Genomic DNA, 21,541 nt, shown 5'->3' with positions numbered 1-21,541 from the left:
CCTCAAAAATATTGTGCTTTGCATTCCACTGACCTGGGAAGATATCTCCTGCTATTCCAAGTTTTTTCAGCTTTTTCAATGATTTCAAAGTTAAATGAAATTTCAGTTAAAAAATTACCCTAGCTTCTCGCTCTGCATCCAGGGTTCCACCAACTTGTTCTTGAAGCAATGCATATGCTCTTTGCAAAGCTTGATACTCTCTTGTTAGCTGGCAGAACCTTAGTTCAGCTTCTTCTCTAGGTGTGCTCTTAATGAAGAGGGAAAAAAAAGTGGTTTTATATAAATACATATGGTAATGGATTTGTTTATATAGACAGTCACAAACACAAGCAACACGACTCATACTGAGTCTCAAAGTTTAATAAAGGTTTAAAAACTAAAACAAGTAGAAATGGAAGGAAGAATGATTTGAGGATGACACAGAGACCAGTAACTTTCAATCACGCAGTTTCAGGACAGTGTAAGTTACTATATAAGGCAGTAATATATAGAAATGGGAAGAAGCTGACTGGGGAAAGATGAGAGAGAACAGTTCTATGCACCACTGTCTTCAGCAACTCCACTGTCAAAAGAGCTCCAGAAGGGGTTCGTTCTATCCTTCCATCACTTCCTTACTCTTTGTCTCTACTGTGCCAGGGTGAAGCATTTTACCATCACAAGCACACTAACACAGAAGTTATATCTCAAAATCCATAAGATGCTTTTATAATTTTATTTTTTTAACATGAAGTATTTTTAATGTTTAATTTTCTTTGAACTTTGAGCAATTGACATCAACACTTTCAACGTCTTTCCTATAATGCTGAGGGCAAGAAATGTCCTTCCCTTTAATTTTTGCCCCAGGAGCTTGAGCTCCAAGGAAAAGAGATTACAATATTACTAGGTATTAAACAGAAAAATAGGAAGCTTCTTGTGACTGAAGAATATTAGGCACAAGTTAGTGAACAGGGAAGACAGACGAAAACCAGCATCTAATTCATGCTTTGTCCTCAGACCTGCAATCTTTTAAAGTAGGCCAGCTGCACTGTACATCACACAGCTGAAACAAAAATGTGTCAGTGGGTATTTACTACCTATGATCATTTAAGCCCTAATGAATTGCAAAAGCCTCCCTCAGTATTGTAAGTACAGGAATAAAATCCTGGTTGTATAAAAACAGTCAAATAAATTACAAGGTTGAAAGACAAACTATTGTCTAGTAACTATTGACTTTTGGCATAGCAACGTGCCTATTCATTTTCTTTCGACTAATAAGCAAGGGCTTGAGAAAAACAATTTTATTTCTCACCCCAATATCTGCCAAATCTGGCAGGCAGAATATTATCTTATTAATTCTATTGCAATGAGTGTGGATGTGTTACTGCATTTGAAACAAAACAAAGCAATTCTCTGCCAAATCTTTCATAGTTCCTGTGGCAGAATAGATGAAAGAAATATTTGCATTTAAATTCCATGTGAATTTGCATAGAACTTAAGAACAAATCATCCACTACTTACATCTTCCAAATCTTCTTCTGGTGTTGCTGGTGTCCTGTCTGTTTTATCTGTGTTATATGAAGTTACAGATGATGTTTCTGAATCAACAGATTCTTCATCAAATCCAAAAAATGTCTCCACAACATGCCTCTGAAAAGTTAGTTTTTCTTAGTTACTAGCAAAACAGTTGGAAAACCCCCCAAACCCAGTAAACAGTAGTCAAGGTCTTCTCTGATCATTATTTTAGTATGAAGGAAGAAAAGGTTCCTTTGTAAACTCTTATTCTGAGGTTAACTTAGCTACCTTTTCAACATCATTTGTATAAGAACCTCCAAGAACTGAACTGCACGTATTACTGGGTAATTGCCAATAGAATAATGCTTTAGCAAAAGCATAAAAGCTAATTACCAAGATCACACATCTTACAAGATTCACGAGGAATGCAATATCTATGGAGAAGAAAGTAACCCAATGTGATGTAATATATAAGATGTGGAACCGAAAGGGAAAAAGTATTCTGAAGAACAACACGGAATAAATGTTGTCATTCATACTAATTCTAAAAAAGTGAAAAAGAAAAAAAGAGGTTAATTTATAATATCTAATTTTCAAAATCCTACTTAAATGTATAAATTGCCAATTTCCATTTATTTTTCCAACACTATCATTCTCAATTTTTTAAAAAGTTTGCTCCAATATTATGACTAACCAAAAAAACTATGCTTAGGGAAAAACAGCACTTCAATGCAGACTGAAAAAAATTTACCCAATGTAATCAATTAAATGCATGCTTACAGAAAACTAGAGAAAATAAATAACCAATGGAATTGAATAGTACAATATTCATTGTGAAAAATGTGATGTTTTATATAAAACACCACAACTGCAATAATTCTTTCACCATTTTAAGAGCTCCCTTTCCACTAGTTTCCTAACAAATGCTCAGAAAGCAGCAAAATTCTATAGAAAATTCTGCTGTTTAAAAAAAAAAACAAAAAAACAGCTTAAAAATTTAACTAGAAAAAGTTTTTCAGGTATTTTTCCTTCCAAAATAACAATAACAAAAGTTAACCACTATTAATCAATAGAAAGCCTAACATTTTACACAATAAAAGTGTTCCAGTAACCCAACACAAATTCAGAGGAGCAATAAGTCTGTAGTTTTCTTTTTTAATTGTGTTAATGGGAAAATGGAGCCAGGTTATGAAGCATCCTAGAAAGGGAGGCTAGTGGAGAGAGGTTGCTCTAAGAAGATGAAGAAAAATCTGTCTGTCTCTGTATTTTTTGGCACTGCTTGATGCTGAATCACAGATACTAATGTCACAGTTTGTCCTTTTTAAAAAAAAAAAAAAAAAAAACAAAAAACAAACACCATAAACCACAGGTGGTACGTGAGAGATAATAGCCCTCTTCATTAAAAAGGCCTAAAGAATGAAAAAAAATTGTCAGTTGTTATTAAGTCAGAACATCAGACATCTTACATCTCAGCAAAGCCAAACTGGCTGAGTGAGGGAGCGATCTATTTCATTCAAGATACCGAAAGGTTTTATTTTACCTATAATGCCTTATCTCATGATGGATTCCAAATATTCACCTTTCACCACAGGCTTCTAGACTTATCTAACTTTATACATTCTTCCAGTATGTCTACAAAGTACTGTCTTCACTTTCTCACACTGCCCCATAATGCTTAATATATTCCTTTGTCTCAGCAGAGCTCTCATCAACAGCCAAAATACTTTATCTTGAATTAAGTGGTACCAGAAAATCAAGCTAGTAGGTGTGACTTTGCCTGCACACACAACATCATGTACAGCCTAAAGCCCTGGTTACCACAGTCCAGCATGTCACAGTGTCATCACTCGTGAACTAAACTACTCCGTAATTGTTTTCCAGTACAGCTAATCCCACTCAAACTACCAAAGACAGCTTCCAGGCCCTGTTCTGAACCACTTAATGGCTTCACATAAGATGAGCCCTTCAAATAATAATTTTAAAATTTCATTCAGACTGCATTTTTAAATAAACCGGTTCTACTAAAATCTCCTTCTGAAAGGCTGTTATGCCCTCAAAAAAAAAAGAAACCCCCAAATGCCACCTTTTCCAAATAGACTGTGCTTCTCCATATGCATACAGATAAATACGATGCAGCGCAGAAGGCAAAGAGCTTCTGAACAATCTTGAGAAACAACCTTCCTTTTGCAAGCTACTAGACCACTATTACCCTTCTCTCAGTTATTTAGGAGGCTGGTGATCCTTTCACCAGGTAAAGCTATGGCTAAGCTGCTTAAGAGAAATGCTTTCCTGGGATAATTTCATCCTTTCCTCCAGCATTCACACACTGCACCAGTTTGTTCACCGTTCTCTCCTACTTAACAAAACAAAGGACATGGGAAACAGGGTTAAGCTCTACTCTAGTAATATAAGGATTTGTCCAGAAAACTGCGTTCTCTCACACTTGAATTACAAACATTTCAGACTCCCCTCTCATAAGCACAAAAACAGTCCTTAGGAGATGGTCCACCCAGCATTTCTCTCATGCTGAATACTGGTTGCAGCCTACAATCATCTAACCGTAACACTACAAATAGGTATTGAGAGTTGAAAATAGGGCTAAGAAACGGTGGTACCTTCCCGTTGTAAGGAAGACAAACAAATTTACAATTTGAGTTTCTCATTCAACTCATGAGGAAGAACTCCTTTCTGACTCCAAACTGATGAGCAGACAGTTTCATAAAGATGAAGGTTGATTAAATGGAGGTAAAGATGATGATGGCAGGTAAACAAAAAACAAGAGACTTCCATGAAAACTGCATTCTCGCTTTGCAGTGTGGATACTTTTTACTCAAAGAAGCTGAGAATAAACCCAAAACAAAGCTGCATGGGGACTCTTATGACAACACTTTTATATCCTGCTCTTCTGTCTGTCCCAGCTTGTTTATGCATGGGGCTCAGAACAAGTGGCCAGTGCTTTGGAGGAGCCTAGCCAAGGACAAGCAACTCAGGACTGAAGAACAGCTGATCCTGCTCATGCCTCCTAATTCAAGGGTGCTTGGCCTTGAAGCTCAACCAAACCCCGCAATAAACTATAAGCTTGAAAGGTGACAAAGTAAGTAAGAATCATCTTGACTTTGATAAGGCTGGTAGAAGGGACTTCTAAAAGATGGAGAGCAAAACTCCAGTTATTATCACATATATGGCACAGAGACCACATGAAGATTAGCAGCAGCTTAGTTAAAACTGACAATAAAGGATCATACCTACAGGCTTTTTTGCTATACCTCCGCTATACAGTCACTTTCATAAATACCTCAGGTTGAGTATGTATCTTCCTTTAACCCTGCATGCACACACCCACACAATACTGTTTCAAGCAGTGAAAAAACAATCATAAACCAGCGGTGGGTTTGATTTCATATAAACATATATAGGCTTGAGAAGATACTTTAAGCAATGCTGTTATTTTGATAAAAGTAGCAAAAATACGGAAAAAAAATTATTAAATAAATCCCTTGATTATTAGATGAGAGGGAATTATGCAAGAAAACTAGTATTTCCCATCACACTAAAAAATCCCAACATTTCATGGAGAGTTAAAAGTATAAAACTGTTAAATGCTATACAGACTGCCTATAATATTTGGAGCTATGAGGAAACCACTTATTTATTTTTAATGACTCCGTCCTCTTTAGAGGAGCTGTACATTTATCATTTTCTGGAGCAGACACTTTCCATAGAAATAAAGATAAAGTATTTAACCATTGTATATTTATTGTACATGAATGAATTGCTTTGTGACATAATTACAAAATAGCTAGTTTTACTGTTGATCATCTAGTATCTGAAGCAATTGGCTACAACAAGTGATTCACAGCAAAACCACAACAAATTAACTGGTAAGGGAACAGCTGTAGAGAGAGGAAATAAAAAGGAAAAAAAAGAAGACATCTGATTCATACACAGTTTGTTGATAAGCACTGTAATAAATAATAAAGTATAAATAAATACACCAACTCCAAGGGAGATTCCACATGAGCTGAATCACAATGGTTATTGAAAAGTATATACAAACATGTAGAATACTGGATTTTTGTAACTATACACTATTTTCACTCAAACTTTTCTTAAAAATGGGAATATTCTCATTTAACAACTTAAATATTCTTTTGTATTGATTTGTACACTTGTTACTTCTAAAGCATAACTTAATAACTGAGAAAATAGTCATGTAAATTGTTGGAAAATTCTGATTTAAATTCTAATTTCCACTGACTTCTGCCATGCATTTGATAGCAAGTATTTTTCATGTGGATTTATATCAATGTTTTCACATAATTTTAAAGTAAAATTATGCATTACGTCCTTATAACTCAAGTATTAATGCTTCTACTGAAGTATGGTGCTCAGTAAACACTGAAGTTTAGAATGTTATAAATCAAGAGTGACACATAGACCATATTATATGCAAATTTCAATATACCCTCATATTTTTAATGGTTTGGATTAGATCTACTTACATATAAATAATCTGATTTCTCTGTTGCTAAAGTAGTTTCACTTTACAATTAAATATCTAATTTTCAAGTACTTAATCTAACATGGTGAAAATGATCCAAGATTAATTTCCTTGAAATGCAATCAGATGAGGTAATCAGTAACTTCTTACCTTCATGTTTATAAGTCATCTCTTGGCAGCCAGAAAAATACAGGCACACCAATGCACACAGGCAGATAAAAAAAGAAAAATATAAAACAAGAAATATGAACTCCATCACACCAGTGTGCAGGCTTTCCAATGCCACAAATACAGTTTATTTATTAATGTTTAAATAAAGAAACAAATCCGTCCTGCAGTTTCCAAACGAATTAAGCAATTATGCCTTATTTTCAAATGCATGACTCCATCAATCACTGTAACTTCATTCTATGTTTCAAAAAACCCAAAAATACTGTTTCTGGAGTTTCTTGATTATTTCACTACCAAAATTGGGGGGAAAAAACCCCAACCCACCAAAAAAAAACAAATAGAAAAGGAAAAAACACCTGGGAAAAAGCTGTTTTAAACAGCAAAAGAAAATTCATCTCTGGTACATCTTTTTCCCAACAAGTCCAATGGCACATCAATGTAAAAAATAAAAAAATAAATAAACCTCTATCAACTTAGGCCGCTTCACTTCAGAGAAAACTATCCTACAGTACCTGAATATATCGAGTCCTCTAAACACCTTGCAGACACAGAGGTTATAAAGCCCCATCACACTGCGCTCCTCCTTTCCTCGGGGAACTCGAGCCGGTTGCGAGCGCTGTTCCATGGACTCCTGAGCCTCTTGGTAATTAAAAGAGGGCTCAGGCAAAGCTAGACTAGCAACAGTAACCTAGTGCACCTACAGAGTTCCAGAAATAGCATAGACACCTGATTGCAAAAAGAAATAATAAATAATTGCAAAAACATCCTTGGTATTTTCAAAAACTGTCTTAAAGATGGAGAAAGGCATGCCATGGATTCTGTTCCAACTAACAGGAATCACCATCAGGAAAATACTCAGAAAACAAACAGACACTGTCCAGCCAGAGTACCTTGAAAAATTAAGGAATCAGGAGTGTAAAAGTACCCACTTAAGGGAAGCTGTAAGAGTAGGTAAGTCTAAATCTTCACACTTTGTACCAAGTTCCTGTTTATTAGAAAAAAAAAAAAAAAAAAAAAAAAGAAGGAACCTTTCTAAACCTTCGAGTCTGAGCTTAGATCTGACTGCGTTCATGAAACCTAATTCTCATCAGTTATTTTGCTTTTCACTTTGTCAAGGGAAGTGGGACACAGCTGGAAACAGATCCAACTCCAACAGCCAAACTTGATAATTCACTGTGTTAATGCTAATTTTACATTTAACAAATCTTAGAAAAGTAAAGCCAAAGATTTACGTCAGTAATTTCCCCTTCTGAGTGGTTGGTTAGGACAGACACACATAATTTCTTCTACGATTATTTATATCATGCAGATGATAACCTATATAAGTCTCGCACAGATCATAGACAGAAATACACTTGCACTGCACATGTCTATATATAAAGCAACTCATCCTAGACTGTCTTTATAGTCCACAGGGCAAAATAGGCAATTTTAGGACAAAACTAATACAGCCTGTTTAGATACCTACTTCCAGAGGAGAACAATCACCACTTAATGTTACCACTTTGTCCAGAGTGAGATGTCTGTATCTCACCTCCGTTAATGACATCTAACAAGTCACATCTAATGGCACATTTGCAATGCTTGGTTAGATGAATTCTACCATTTTCATCTGGATTCCTGAGATAGGCTGTAAAAACAGAGAGGATGAAGATGGTACAATCTGGGTAAGCAGCCCATTCTACATAGATTGTTTAAATAAAAAAATGCTAGAAAACTGTGGGAAACACAGCTTTCTTTGAGGATTTTGATCCTCACAGGACCACACCGGTGACCTGGAAGGGAACCAGCCTGTATGCCAGGATTGGATTTTTAGAAGCTATCATCAAAAATGTTTAAACTCCAAGTCAGCGCTGCATATACCTGCAAATAGCCTACAGGTTTATACGATGGCAAGTAATGCGACACTAATAAATATATGATTGATGACTTCTTCTATAATAACTAATATAGTATAAATAGTATAACTAGCATAGTATATATAATCCCATTCATTCTTCTCTCACACCTTTCTCTCTTTTTCACTTGTTTTATAGTCCTGCTTTCCCTTTGAGGGGCTAGCATCAAATAAAATTTAAAACAGCCAATTTCATATGGGCACTGAAGAGCTAATGGAAAGGTGATGGAATAACTAGTGGGAGTTATGTCTGCTGACTAATTTGTTCTTTCTGGTGTATCAATCATATCATTAAATAAGAAACAAACGCCTACTAACTCTGCTGCTCATATGCACACAATTTTTGCAGTAATCTCTGCAGGAGCCCCCCAGTTATAGTACTCTTACCACATGAAAAATAGCACTGCCACAATTTCTTTAATGGTATCATGCACATTTTCTCCAACACTCATGTTCTTTAGCTCTTGCTTTGGTCAATAAAGAAAAGAAGATACCACAAAAGCAGCAGCTTGCTCAAGAGAAAATAGGTAAAAGGAAAGGGTACAGAGTCTAGGTCAGCTTAAGTTCTAACACAGAACATTTTTAAGACATAAATGAATAATTGTGAAAGTTTTCAGCCTGTAGAAATTAGCATCACTAGTTATCAACTCCTAAAAATTTAAATTAAGCAGTTTTGTTTCATTAGGAACTTTACAATCTAGCAAAAGGTCTTACACAACTGATTTAAAACTGGACAATGGCTAATAACTAGAGAGAGGACTATAGAAATTACATTATTATTTACATAGATATACATATTTAATTTTATGTCCTGTTTTCAAACTTGCTGTCAACACACAAACTTCCAGGTATACTACATCAAGAAAGAATGGTTCAGGGTTACTGTAAATACATTTGGTGTCTATCAGCTTTCCATTGCTTAACAGAAAAATGTATGTGAGATTTATTATTACTTCTCAATTTTTCTTTCTTCATATGTAAAAGACAAATCATTATTCAAAGCATAATTTGAAGAAATTACTGCTGAAACAGAGAATCCCAAAGGAAAGATCTTTCCGAATACAGGTGTTAGAGAATGTAGAGCAATAAAAAAGCACCACCTGGAGGTCACCGGGAATATACTATGCAGAACACACTAACAACAAGCACCAATTTATGATAGAATGTATCTTACACTACCATATAGATGGTAATCATCTCTCCACTCTTCATTTCCATTTTTTTCCCTCTTACCCCATTCTCCTCCCCTCACACGCTCCAGGCTGCTAATGTTCAATTTCACAAAAAAATTATTCAGCAAAATTAATTACTTTAAGTACATCTTACAATAAACACTAAAGTTACACTCTGAAGCAAAACTTTACTGTTTTCATGATCTAAATTTTTCTCTTGAACTTTGCATTCTAGAGCAAAATAGAGAATACCAGAGAAAAATAGTTAGAATCCTGTTATTACTTATATATCACATACAGAAATGTCATTTCAATAACATCTCTAGCATGAGTTGAAGTTTTTGTGATCAAGCAGTAACTTGATACAAGTAGTTTAAAGAGTGTATTTTCTTTAAAAAGGACTGAGCATTTGTCCTTTGAAATGGTAGTCTTTTCAAGTAATTGTATCATTTAGACCTCAAGCTACTTGAATATTTAGGGCACAATAGCTAAAAGTGTAATTATATTGTTTATTTAAAACAAAAAACAAAACAACAACACTTGTGTGCAGTACAAGACTTGCAGATCCTGAATTATCCTAAAAAAATAGAAGAATTATATGAAATTTTACCATTAGTTTAAGTAGAGCTCTGATTTCAGGCAGTATTTGAAACAAGCACTGTTCACAGCAGCCAAAATGCATGGAAAACTGAAAGTTTGCTCACCTTTGGAGGCTTCAGACTTTTTCTCCTCTGTTTTTTAGACCGTAATAACCGTTCCCTTTCCTAGAAGGGAAGAGAACAGAACATTTTGGTATGGGTTTCTTTTATGTATTTAGATATGTCTAGCACAAAGAAACACCATTCCAGTTTTCTTAAAGCCTATGGTAAAGCCAACTCAAAGACAATGTCTTTATCCTTTTGAATAACGCCACGTTGGTATAACATCACGCTGTACTTTATCCCTTTATGCGCTTTATCCCTTTAGCACACAAGCCTTCAGCCGTATACTTCACACACTTGATGGAAGTTGGCAAGAACAGGCTTTGTTAAATACTGGGCACAGATTTCTGACAGTTCTTTTGACTCTTTTACCAAGAAGCTCACTATGGAAACAGAATTCATGATCTCACTCCAGTGTTCCAACCATCCTGAAGAAGCAGGTCAGTAGCCAAAAACTAGTCCAGCCTTAGTAATTACAAGTCATTATATCAGGCATACTCTGATGTACAACCATGCACATGCAGATACAGTGTTACACGTGACTTATCATTGTAGGGCAAGTCTCAAATCCAAAGGCACTCTCTCACTTAGTCTGTGTCAACTTAGTCTTTTTTTTTTTTTTTTCTACTGTGACCTTGGAACAAGATCATAATTAACTATATCATCATATGAGGAGGTTATAACTAGAAAAATGCAGGGTTTATGAACATTCAAGCCCAAGAGTACTGCCTTGAATTCCGAAGAGGAGAAAGAGAAGGTAAAAACCACAAAGGTGAGGACAAGCAAAACAACACCACGGGAAGCAGGTGATCTGTCTCCTTGCCTTTTTCCTGATTCTTTCCTTAGCTCTGCATCTTTGTTTGAAACGTCTCTGTTTTTAAAAGAATGATAGCAAGTTTCAAATGTCCAATTATTGTTTGCTGCATGGTATTATTCTATTAAAAGTTATTTCCTTTATACTTAGTTCAGAAATTCGATAATAGGAAGCTCCCAGTGGAAACCGCAATAAAAATGTTCATCTTTATCAGCACATTGTTCCAGGAACAAAGTTTTGGAAAATATGAAATAATTCAGAAAAGCACAATAAATTATACGTAGCACCTTTAATACATGTGGTTTTCAGAATAAAGAGAAGAAATGACTGCCAAGGTAGAATGGAGAAAGTATTTCAAGCTGCAGAATAATTAATATGTTAAGGTCAAGCTGAAAAAAGTTGATTTTTAGACAGCATGGAAGAAAAATGCTCCCTCCTCCGATACCTGGTTAAGGCACAGTCCCTGCTTTAACCTGGGTCTCCTACATCCCAAGCAGGTGTCCAAACAGTTGGAGAAACCAGCTAGTCTTCTCGTTCTGTCTATCTTTTCCTCTCACCTCAGTGCAGAATGAACAAACACTTCAAAAATCCCCCACTCCTCCTGTTTCTAAACTTGTTCACAAGAAGACTGCTTAATTTACTGCCTCAGTAATATACCAAGCTACCAGACCAATAATAATGCCAATTAAAAAACACCATTTGCTGTATCACTAGCATCTTTTGCAATCATCTGAGTTTACCTTGACAGATTTCCTTTTCAGAACTGACCAGAAAAACCACTGTTTATATGGCTTCAACAGCACCAAAGATACCCTACAAATGACAATACTAACCAATTCAGACAACCATATTGCCTAAGACTATCTGTGTATTTCTGTGTATCATATTGGTCTCAGCTGGAGGTAAGCTGATGACTTTTGCATTAATCAGGTATGCGACATGTGGGTCACTCTTGATAATTATGATACATTCATATTCTGTAGAGGTGTGGTTTGAGCCAGAAAAGACAGCTGAAAAGCACAATGGAAGTGCAGATTTCCACTGCACTCATATCGAAGGCAAAGCATCGATTAGTGTGGACTGCCAACCAAAGCAGTATGCTAGTTAACAATTTAACTTATTTCTGACAGTGAAAAAGTATCTGTAAATCGGAAACAAAGCAAAAATGAAACCATATTTTTAAATATTTATTTATTTGACTTTCACACTAATCACAAGTTGACCAAAGTCAGGATACAATATATTTCCTCAGATCACTGGCTGAAACAGTAAAAAGAGAGTCCTTTCATACCCACTTTACACTGAAATATAAGTGAGGTTATATCTGCCATATACTGAGAATTTAACATCATGCCACAGTCCCTGCCTGTACAGTCGTATTTGGAAGGGTAAAGCAGCACTGTTCGGTGAATCAGACCCTACATCGTAGCATCTGAGTAACATCCTACTGCTTGTAACACTGTGACACTGGAGAATGCATGCAGACATCAATCTTTGGTACCGATTACAGAGAGAAACCCTGGGTCAAAATCTCAGAGGAACTGCCAAAAACAGAGACAATGTTCCCGACAGAGCAGTAACACACCTTGTTGTTTTACCTTTTTGGATTTTCTATTTTCATTTTCCATGTTGTATCCAATTGTTTAATTTTTTACTTAGACAGAATGAGCTTAAATTTGTTGTATCATTTTGTAACAGTCAGTAGTGTCATTTGAGATGCTCTAGAATAGTCTGCCTGAGTTCCAGATGCTGCTCCAGAAGGGCAGGGTCTCTCAGAGATGACATGTCATTTCTGCCAGCACCAGAAGAGTGTATCATACGTTGCACTAAATAGCACCAGACAACTCTAACACAACTCAAGAGAGTCACAATCAAACAGTGCAAACATCTATGAGCACCATCTTAAGTGTTTTTCACAGTCAGAGGGCAGCAGCTGTGCAATTCTAATCTTAAACTATGCTGCTACCTATGTTTGAATGAATCATGCATATTTCTCTCCACTTGTTATAAAGACAGCTAGTGTGGCCAGCTCAGTTGGAGATCCTTGGTTAAGTGAAATGAATGCCAACCTGCATGTTCCTTTTTTTTGGGAGAACTTCTAGATGGGGGGAGTGGTTGGCTTTGCACCAGGGTCTACATCCAACACGTTTCAGTCACTAAGTTTTGAAACGTGATCTTTCCTCCAAGTGCTTCAGTTGTTGACAGTCAGTTTTGTAAGTTAGGTGGATGGACTGATGCACTTCTTCCCACAAGCAGCGCATAATAAGTCAGTATTTTATAGTACAGAGAGTCAAACACATTCCAAATAAATTATTTCACTACCTGAGAAATAACAAGAACCCTTCCATGCCAAAGAACTACTTCTGTATCACTACAACAACTGGAGTTAAAATATTGCTCTCAAATCTTTAGCTTGCCTATAGATGTGTGTGCATGCACATGTGTATACCAGTCATAAACATTACCACTGTGAGATCATCAATAACATGCTGCTGTTCTTTGACTTGCAGTCTAAGGAACTCAATTTCTTGTTCCTCCCGTGTGCTGCTGAGATCATTCAAAGATGTGTGCCTCTTCAGTGCTGGTTGTGCAGATAGCTTCTCTTTCTATAAAAATTAAAATAAAATTGAAAAAAAAATTAAACATCAAGAACTTTTTAAGGTCTCTTGCTAGAATATGAGGAAAAGTCTCACATGTGATGTGAATCAAGAATTCTTTGGACTCATCAGTGCATACTCCTCTACAACATAAGGCCTCTTTCAAACAAAAAAAAATAGATTATATATTCTGTATGCCTCGGTGTTAGTATTTCACATAAGATACTTTACAACAGAATCAAAGAACATAATCTGGGACAAAATTAGCAGACAAGTGAACTCAATGATCTAACACAGTAGAGCTCAAATTCAGTTCTGACTTCTAATCATAAAAGCAGCATTTATTAAAGCTGATTTTTAGTCATACACTTTTATAGCCTCCAAACACATTTTGTCTATCTGTGATCCCTTCTCTTAATCAGCACGAATTGATACAACACAAAGCACATGTCACTCTGAATTTAGAGTATGAATATTCAGCTGCATTGACTGAATTTAAGACTTTGAAATACCTGTATTGGAGTAAATGCCTCACAAGCACTTCCACCTCAAAAGTAACTGTGTGCAATGTGTTCTTATAACATGATGTCAGAGATAATTACTTACCAATTCTACATTTTCCCTTGATAGATTTTTTATTTTTTCTTCCATTCTCTGGATACATTGCAACATATCATCATTTTTTTTGCTCATCCTCTTATTTTTTTCTACCAAAGGCTTCAACTGACTTTCTGTCTCCCGAGAACGTTTCAGCTGCAAATGGCAAAGGATCAGTGTGAGCTGTGCTTTAGTTTATACTTGTAGGAAAGAAGAAATATGAGTGTTTTCGCTTGCCTTCTTCCTTCATTCAGAAAATTTAGTTCTTTCGTTAAGTGGCATCTGATATAGAATACTGCTGAACTAAGAACTACAGGAGTCCAAACAGATAAGAAATAGCACTTCTGTAGTCTACAAAAACACTAGATCTAGTCACTGGATTTTGCTCTTGGAAAACACTTATGATGATCCATAAAAGTGATTTGTTGGTAAACTAATCTCATTGTTTAAAGCTTTTTGTGAGCAACTAGGTCTCTAGGGTAGTCGTTTTCACTGCCCCTTAGCAGGAGTAAACTCTTCCTACTCTACTCTAAAAACCCTATACCTAATGTGTAATTAGAGCAATGAGAAAGTCAGCCAGAGGGCACAGATTCAATCTCAGCATTCTGCTGACATTTTCAAGCTGCTCAATTTTGTTCCTGTGGTTTTATGATGTTAAACAATTATGTGAAGCAAATTACTGCCCTTTCTTGCATTTGTGTGTATTCAGTATTTCACTCTCTTTGTTTCATTAATCCTTGAGCTGTTTTAAAAAAAAAAAAAAAAAAAAAAAAAATCTGTTTTTTCCAATCAAAAGATTTTTCAATTTACTGAGTTTTAACTGGAAATGAGAAAAATATAGTCTTTCTCCTGAGATAATTTTGCTGAGTATTGGGTTTTCTGTTTCATTCTCAGGAGAAAATTATTTTTCAGCATGCTTACTCACACCAGTTCACTGATATTACTGGGTATATATAATATTTTCTCACAATATGACAAAACCTTCTCCATATCTTTTCCAAAATGCATTTCTTATGCCTTTAGGTCAAGCATCAAGAACACTTGACTGAGTCATACATGCCCTCCATCTAGAGGGACACTGAAGGATAGATGTTGCAGTACTTCAGCATTCCTCAAGGATGTTTTGAATTACTTTTGTCCACAGAAAGGACTAGGAGGCTGAAATATCTTGTCTTTACATAATGCAATCTTGGAAAAAAGGCAAGACGTTCTTGAGAGTGTAGAGCAGAGAAAAGTAAGTGTAGCAGTAAGAGTGGGGAAAAAAACCCAAAACAAGAAACACTCAGCACCTAGGCAAAGTAGCAAAAATGGTGAACTGTACCAGGCTAAGACGCATGTTCTTCTCACCCCAAGAAACTTAAATTGTTGGTGAGGAATCAATTTTGTCATATGAAGGGGCGGTTTAGACTATACAGCTGTTTAAAGAGGAGAAGTTTAAAAAAAAAAAAAAGACACGATTATGTTCTCAATTCATTCAATTTTAGTCTAACATTGTTCAATTATCTTCACTAATCAATTCAGCCAAGATATCAGACAAGAAAATGTCAAAAATAGCTCTTCTGATAATTTAGTTATGATATCTCAATGAGTAAGTCCTTTTATGATAAAGCAAAGCCTTCCTAACTCAACATGAAGAGCTAAGTCTGACAAAGCAAGGAGGAAGATGTCAATGCTTCACTCTGATGCAGCAAGAGTGCCCTCCCCTTCTGTCCTCACCATACATCATAGCATTTTTTTTTTAGAATCAGATACATAGCTTACACAAGGGAAAATTTCCATCTGATTAGAATGAAAAATCTTTTCTTCTGCCACAAAAAACAGGGCATTAGGAGAGGACATAAGTAAAGATTCTTATTGTAAACATTCACCTCCCATCACAGGGAATTTTACCGTTAACCACAGTACAAGCGATTAAGTAGCGACGCAGGCTAATAAAATTCATTCTTAAAATTCTTGTCATATCCTTTCTTTTGTAAGTTACTATCACTCTCCCAGGATAATTTCACCTACTTAAGAGATTTCCCTTGAGAAATGGAAGATTTTTCATGTCCAGCACAAAAAAGCTTTTTTAACTCCTAGGCAGCATAAGCATGTCACAAAACCAATGTCAAATTTCAAAAAGATTAATAAAGTAATTTCAGTGCATAGATTATGCATGTTTTACAAAACATCATTACACAGTGCCACAGGAAAGCTACCAGTCAATTTGATTAGGATACCCCAAAATAAATTTATAAAGTTTTATTTTTCTGGAGCAAGAGAGATTCCATCCATGTCTTCTATGCTCACAATGTCAATTTCTATAGAAATTTCTGTAATATTTAGTTACAATTGATTGAGGCCAACCAGGACTAATTTGTAAATAATTTATAACACTGACTTTCCAGCATTAAATCTTTTCCCATAAATATGCCCTTCCAGTCACCATCTGTGTTATTACTAATTAATTTACCAGTTCATTTCTTTCATCTGCTAAGAGAGTATTTCTGTCTTCCAGCTTCCTTATTACAGCATTCAGTTCAGCGATTTTTAACTGAAATCTCCGCACATCTCGTTCATCCAAATGCTGCTCCTTTACATCAAAAACACACAGTTATATAACATTAGTTTTTAAAAAATATTTTACTATCCATAAATTTAACATCGTGGTTTAGTAAGTGGATTGTGTAAACTTAAAATAGACTCTCTACATTGATGTCTGGAAAACTCACTTTAATTAACTGAAACACTGACCAATAACATCCTGTGGAAAAGCTACATGATATATTACATGAAAAGTATCTGCTTGTAAAATGTATGTAAAGATTTAATTTTTTTTTTAAACTAGATAAATAATGTTTCACCTATTACTGGTTACTTCTCACCAGATTTCTTACTACCAGCTAGAAGTAAAAAAAAAAAATCTAGTGCATAGGACAGATAAAAATCACATGGCACAGTTTTTGAAAAGTATAATATCTAGATACCATTGGTTAAAATAATTCCGGAAGTTATGAAATAAATAGCTAACATAATAATGGGGTTCATAGGTAAAGTTCCCAATGTAAATTCTAAAAGTTCTATATCCACATATTTTTCAACATTCTTTGAAATTCAAGAGATCCAAGGAATCACCAGTGAAACAGCGCATTTACCATTAATTAGTCCTTCTAGTATTTTAAAAGTATCCACAAAACCAATGCAAACACTCAGGCTGTAATTATTCTGTGTTGAACATTTGAAGAAAACACAGTTTTCTTACCGGGCTTCCCATGAGTTCGCTGATATCCCCCACTCCTGCCGGAAGCTCTCTCTTAGGACTACTGTGGTATCTTTCTGCCTCCTTCACTTGGACAAGCTGTTCATCCAAAGCTTCTTTCTGAAGGAGCAGTTTCTGTGTATGGCCTGCCTGGACACCAAGGTCTTTCTCCAGAGCCAGAATCACTCTGTCTTTGCCTTTTATCTCATCCATCTGTAAAGAAATAAAACAAGAAGGAAGTTTCTGTAAGATCTCCAAGTGTTCACTGCGTGCATATCCACAAACTTGCAAAAACAAAGTTCTGTTTCTCTCAAAATTACACCAGCAGCCCAAACCGTGGTTGCTAAAAAGATGTATCTCTTCTGAAGCTTCTTCCCCTCCCCTTAAAAAAGTTTCAGCCCTTCACTTGATCATGAGTTTGCCCAGTGCAGTCTCAACTTAAAGGACAAACAAAAGTAGGTACAAACATACACTGAAACAGAATACATAGCCACTGAAATCATCCACTTCATCTGAGGATACACGTTTCTATAAGCAGAAGAAAAACCTCACTTCACTATGCTTCAGAGAAGAAACAGAGGGCTAGTACCAGATAAAACAAACACTTCCTTTTAAACTCACCTGAGCTTGTTTTAAAGCTTGAGCCATACGTTTGCCTCATGTTGACTCCCTCTCTATTACTGAAAATCACACGTGGTGAATCTCTTCACAGACATTTAAAAATCAGTAGCATATACACGCACACACATTTAAACTTAACATGTTAAGCATACCTATGTATTTTATGTGCCCTTGCTATACGATTCAAATGAGGACTAGTCTTTGTATAGAAGGAAAAAAAGCAAATGCACATGGAGCATTAGAAAAAAGGGTAGGAATAAATAGTTCTTAAGCACCATCTATGGTTACTGAACTGTGTTGTTCATACATCTCGATACCAAATAAAGCATACTGCTAGCAGTGATCTATTGCAGCTCTCATAGCATTTGTCCCTCGCAGCATCAGTGTTAAAATTCACTTTGGTACTATTCCAAGTGCTAGAGGAAGTGACAATCTGCAGCAGTTAGTTACTATAGAAACAGATTTCTTAACAGGCATGTTAACCATTAAGAATGTATTTATTGGAACTGTGCTGTATCTTCTTCAGTTTACTAAATTGTTCTCTTGGCCAACATAAACTCATGGAATTCTTATTTGAAAAAAATCAAATAAAAATATGAACTTGTTAAATTGTACTTTTGTTGCTTATCATAGCCTTACATCCATAGAAAAAGTTCTTTATGTCACATCACACCAAAAAAAAAAAGAAAAATAAGAAAAGGAAGTATTAGAAGTAACTTATAGTTAAGTCTGAGTGATGTACAGGATTAACACAATCAGATTACACGATTGGATACAATTTGCTTTTTCAGGACTCTTGCCTTACTCCTTTCACTGTCTACAAAGCACGTGGCATTAGTTTGTGTACAGAACCTGTGTGGCAGGAGATGGCCGGGCTGAAGCATCAAGTCATGATTGAAGACAAAAAGCTCATATTTGAAGACAATAAGCTGGTCTACGCTGCTTTTAAGTTCCAACTGGAACTGCTGGAGATTGGTTCCGATGGAGATTTCTCTCCTGGTTTAGGAAGGTCGCTGGGTCTCAATTCCACATCCAGTAAATTCGTATAATACTTCCCAGTACTTTAATTCAGGTTTGTGAGACTTTCAAGTATGCCAGGAAGGACTTGCAGGAAAAGAATGCAGTTTTTATTAATGGAAGAATTTGTAACGTGCAGGGTTTCAGAGGGACTGTTCAGGGAACAGCAATGACAAAAATTAAGCAGCTGCCTCATTCACTGAATGCTATCTGTCATGAACACTCATCTATCAGGGACCCCTTGGGAGGAAAAAATGTCATGTAACTAAATACTGTGGACAAAGTTTCACTTTCAATTACGCAGGTGCTCACACTGAACATCTATGTAAAGATAGAAATTTGGCCATGCAAGGTATACACTTAACAAGAAAGAACCAAGGTTACCCAATTAGTAGCACATTTCATACTTTTCATATTAAAATGGTAAATGGTAATGATATAGGTGTTTAAATCGGAAGAAGTAAGAAAGCAACAGTCTCGGTACAGGCTGCTACTTGCTGAGCTGCAGCAGAACAGATTGTTTGAAACAGATGTGACCAGTGAAGTCACGGCCATGTCATCCTTCACACACGCTTCCATAGATCAAAGCTCACACACATTAGAAAAAAATGCCATGGAAGAGCATGGTTCTGGGGTGGGGGATAGGAGAACGCAAGAAAGAAGGCAGAATTCCAGAATTCCCCTCTGCTCTTCCTACTACTGTTTTTTCTACCATAAAATCTACACGTGGTAAAAAAAAAAAAAAAAAAAAAAAAAGCAACACCCCATGTTCCAGTCAAATCGAAAAATCTTTGAGACACTAACAATAATTGAAAACAGCAATATAACGGCAACAGCTGCACAACCTTTTATATTTTGAGCTTACATTTTAAGTTACAGGTAAGCACTAAAGAATCTCTTACTCATGTAAACATATGCATGTGTGCGCACACACAAATCACAGAGCATTGCAATAGCGATTACTTTTATAAGCATGAACTAACAGAAAGAAGAATTTCTAAGCAACTAATTTATTACAAACTGATGAAGAATAGAACTGCAGCAGTAATGCCTCTACCTTAAGTTCTGTTTCAGAGGCCTGGGGCACAATATAATTCTCCTTTCCTCAAGGGGACAGCTACACCTTTGATTTTCGCAATGTAACATCATCAACCCAGTTAATGCCTCAATTTTCTTAAGTTTATCCCAGTGTCTGACCCAAAGACTTACCATCTTTCTTCAGACTGGCACACTACAGAGCAAAATTGTTCATCTTCCCTGTCTGCTTTCTTAACAGAGAGTACAAATTATGCCAGAGAGAAAAAAGAAAAAGAAAAGAAATATTTTACAGTGATAGAACATCCCTCAGTTCCATGTGGGAGAGACAATAGGTCAAAGGGCAGGCAAGCAAAGAAAGAGGTACAAGACTACAAAAAGGAGATACGGTTTAGGTTTAAACTGAACATAAGCTGATAGCTAGAGAAGAAAAGTCAACCACTCCCAAAAGACTTTAGCTTAGTTTAGTCTTATATGTTCTAACAGTTGTAAAAGCTCACACAAAGTCTCCATGCCAGTACTGTACCACTGGAGAACACCTCTTTTCTCGAATTCTTGACACATTTGATTACACGAATCAAAAAAGCTGGCAGCATAAAGGAAAATAGCCTTGTGTAATTAGACCACGTATCACAGTCTTTATTTTAGCAGGGAGAGAAGTGTCTTCCATTAGGTAAATGAAAATCAAAATGGATTAATCTGGATTCCCTGCTGCTTGCTATTTTGACCAAATTCATGTTGTGGAAGGAACACTGTCATAGCCAAGATTGTCTAGGAATCCACACAATCTAAAAGAGGTGGAATATTTTTTATTAGCCCAAGTGACAGAGTTGGAAAGAAACAACCACGTATTAACGTTCCTTTCTTTTTCATGCTTTTTAATGTCTGTTTTACATCACTAGGGAGCCATTCCCAAACAACTCATCACTTACATACATAAAACAGTTGTAATCTTTAATTCTGTACTCTCCCAGGTACAATTTGATTAGATCTAAAGACTCTTTTCCCCTATCAGCTCTAAAATCCATACACACAGGTAGACTTTTACCCGAGTTCTTGTATCATGCCTTAGTCATTGTAGCATTCTCCTTTCTGACCTTAAATTCAGTCCTGTCTGCTCTCCATCCAGTGTGAATGTTGCTGTTAAAGATGCCTTTTCCACAAAACTCTCATCTCTGGATTCTCTAAACTGTTTTTCTTTTTACTACATTAAACAATGACCACCACCACTCTCACTGTCAAATATATTCACAGCCCAACTGCAGTCCACTTATCCCTTATCTAATATTAGGGGGTTATGTCCCCTCCCCAATATCAGCTTGTCATATATGCAGTCATGAATTTTCATGTTTTCTCCCATGCCACTGTTGCTACTTGAAGGGACACCACGAATATCCAGTTAGGTACCTTCCTTAAATTCCTCTTAGGTCTCTCCTTTCCACAACACCTCTAAAATACAAAAGGAAATGATGAAAAAAACATAAATACTTAAGAGAAATTACACTGCTGAGATCACAATCTATTGTCTGCTCTTCAAACAGGACACCTAAATTAACAAATCCCTTGGAACTTAAGACATTGGAAGCACATTATAGAAATGCAGGAATTTCTCTGTTGGAAGTGATGCAGGTATGTCAAGGCCAGCATTGAGCTGAAGCTAATAAACCTAGATGGATCCGTGATGAATCA

The 21,541-nt window shown here is 36.0% G+C and overlaps 2 protein-coding genes across 3 annotated transcripts in view; both read right to left on the bottom strand.

Moving 5' to 3' along the window:
- JAKMIP1 (janus kinase and microtubule interacting protein 1) overlaps nt 1–21,541 on the bottom strand; it is a 97,329-nt gene that overhangs the window by 43,375 nt on the left and 32,413 nt on the right. For both annotated transcript variants that reach the window (XM_074147983.1, XM_074147982.1), the window contains 7 exons: nt 17,183–17,392; nt 16,394–16,513; nt 13,951–14,097; nt 13,213–13,353; nt 9,937–9,996; nt 1,498–1,626; nt 119–247 (listed from right to left, as the gene is read on the bottom strand). In XM_074147983.1, the coding sequence (XP_074004084.1) occupies nt 119–247; nt 1,498–1,626; nt 9,937–9,996; nt 13,213–13,353; nt 13,951–14,097; nt 16,394–16,513; nt 17,183–17,392 (936 nt within the window). The remainder of the gene's footprint in view (nt 1–118; nt 248–1,497; nt 1,627–9,936; nt 9,997–13,212; nt 13,354–13,950; nt 14,098–16,393; nt 16,514–17,182; nt 17,393–21,541) is intronic.
- LOC141464851 (uncharacterized) lies at nt 1,517–6,248 on the bottom strand. Its single transcript, XM_074147984.1, has 2 exons — nt 6,143–6,248; nt 1,517–1,626 (listed from the first exon to the last, which is right to left on the bottom strand). The coding sequence occupies exons 1-2, from the start codon at nt 6,246–6,248 to the stop codon at nt 1,595–1,597; spliced, it is 138 nt and encodes a 45-aa protein (XP_074004085.1). The 3' UTR covers nt 1,517–1,594.

This window comes from Numenius arquata, chromosome 5, assembly GCF_964106895.1.
Source record: "Numenius arquata chromosome 5, bNumArq3.hap1.1, whole genome shotgun sequence".
Classification (NCBI taxonomy): domain Eukaryota; kingdom Metazoa; phylum Chordata; class Aves; order Charadriiformes; family Scolopacidae; genus Numenius; species Numenius arquata.
Note: the sequence above shows the minus strand (reverse complement) of the source record. Positions and strands in the feature narration are given on the sequence as shown.

What these genes read in the sequence shown, in the direction of transcription:
- LOC141464851 (XM_074147984.1), bottom strand. Translation starts at nt 6,248, where the DNA reads ATGGAGTTCATATTTCTTGTTTTATATTTTTCTTTTTTTATCTGCCTG. An exon ending in GATGACTTATAAACATGAAG is followed by an intron (nt 1,627 to 6,142) that starts GTAAGAAGTTAC and finishes CTAACTTTTCAG; the next exon opens with AGGCATGTTGTGGAGACATT.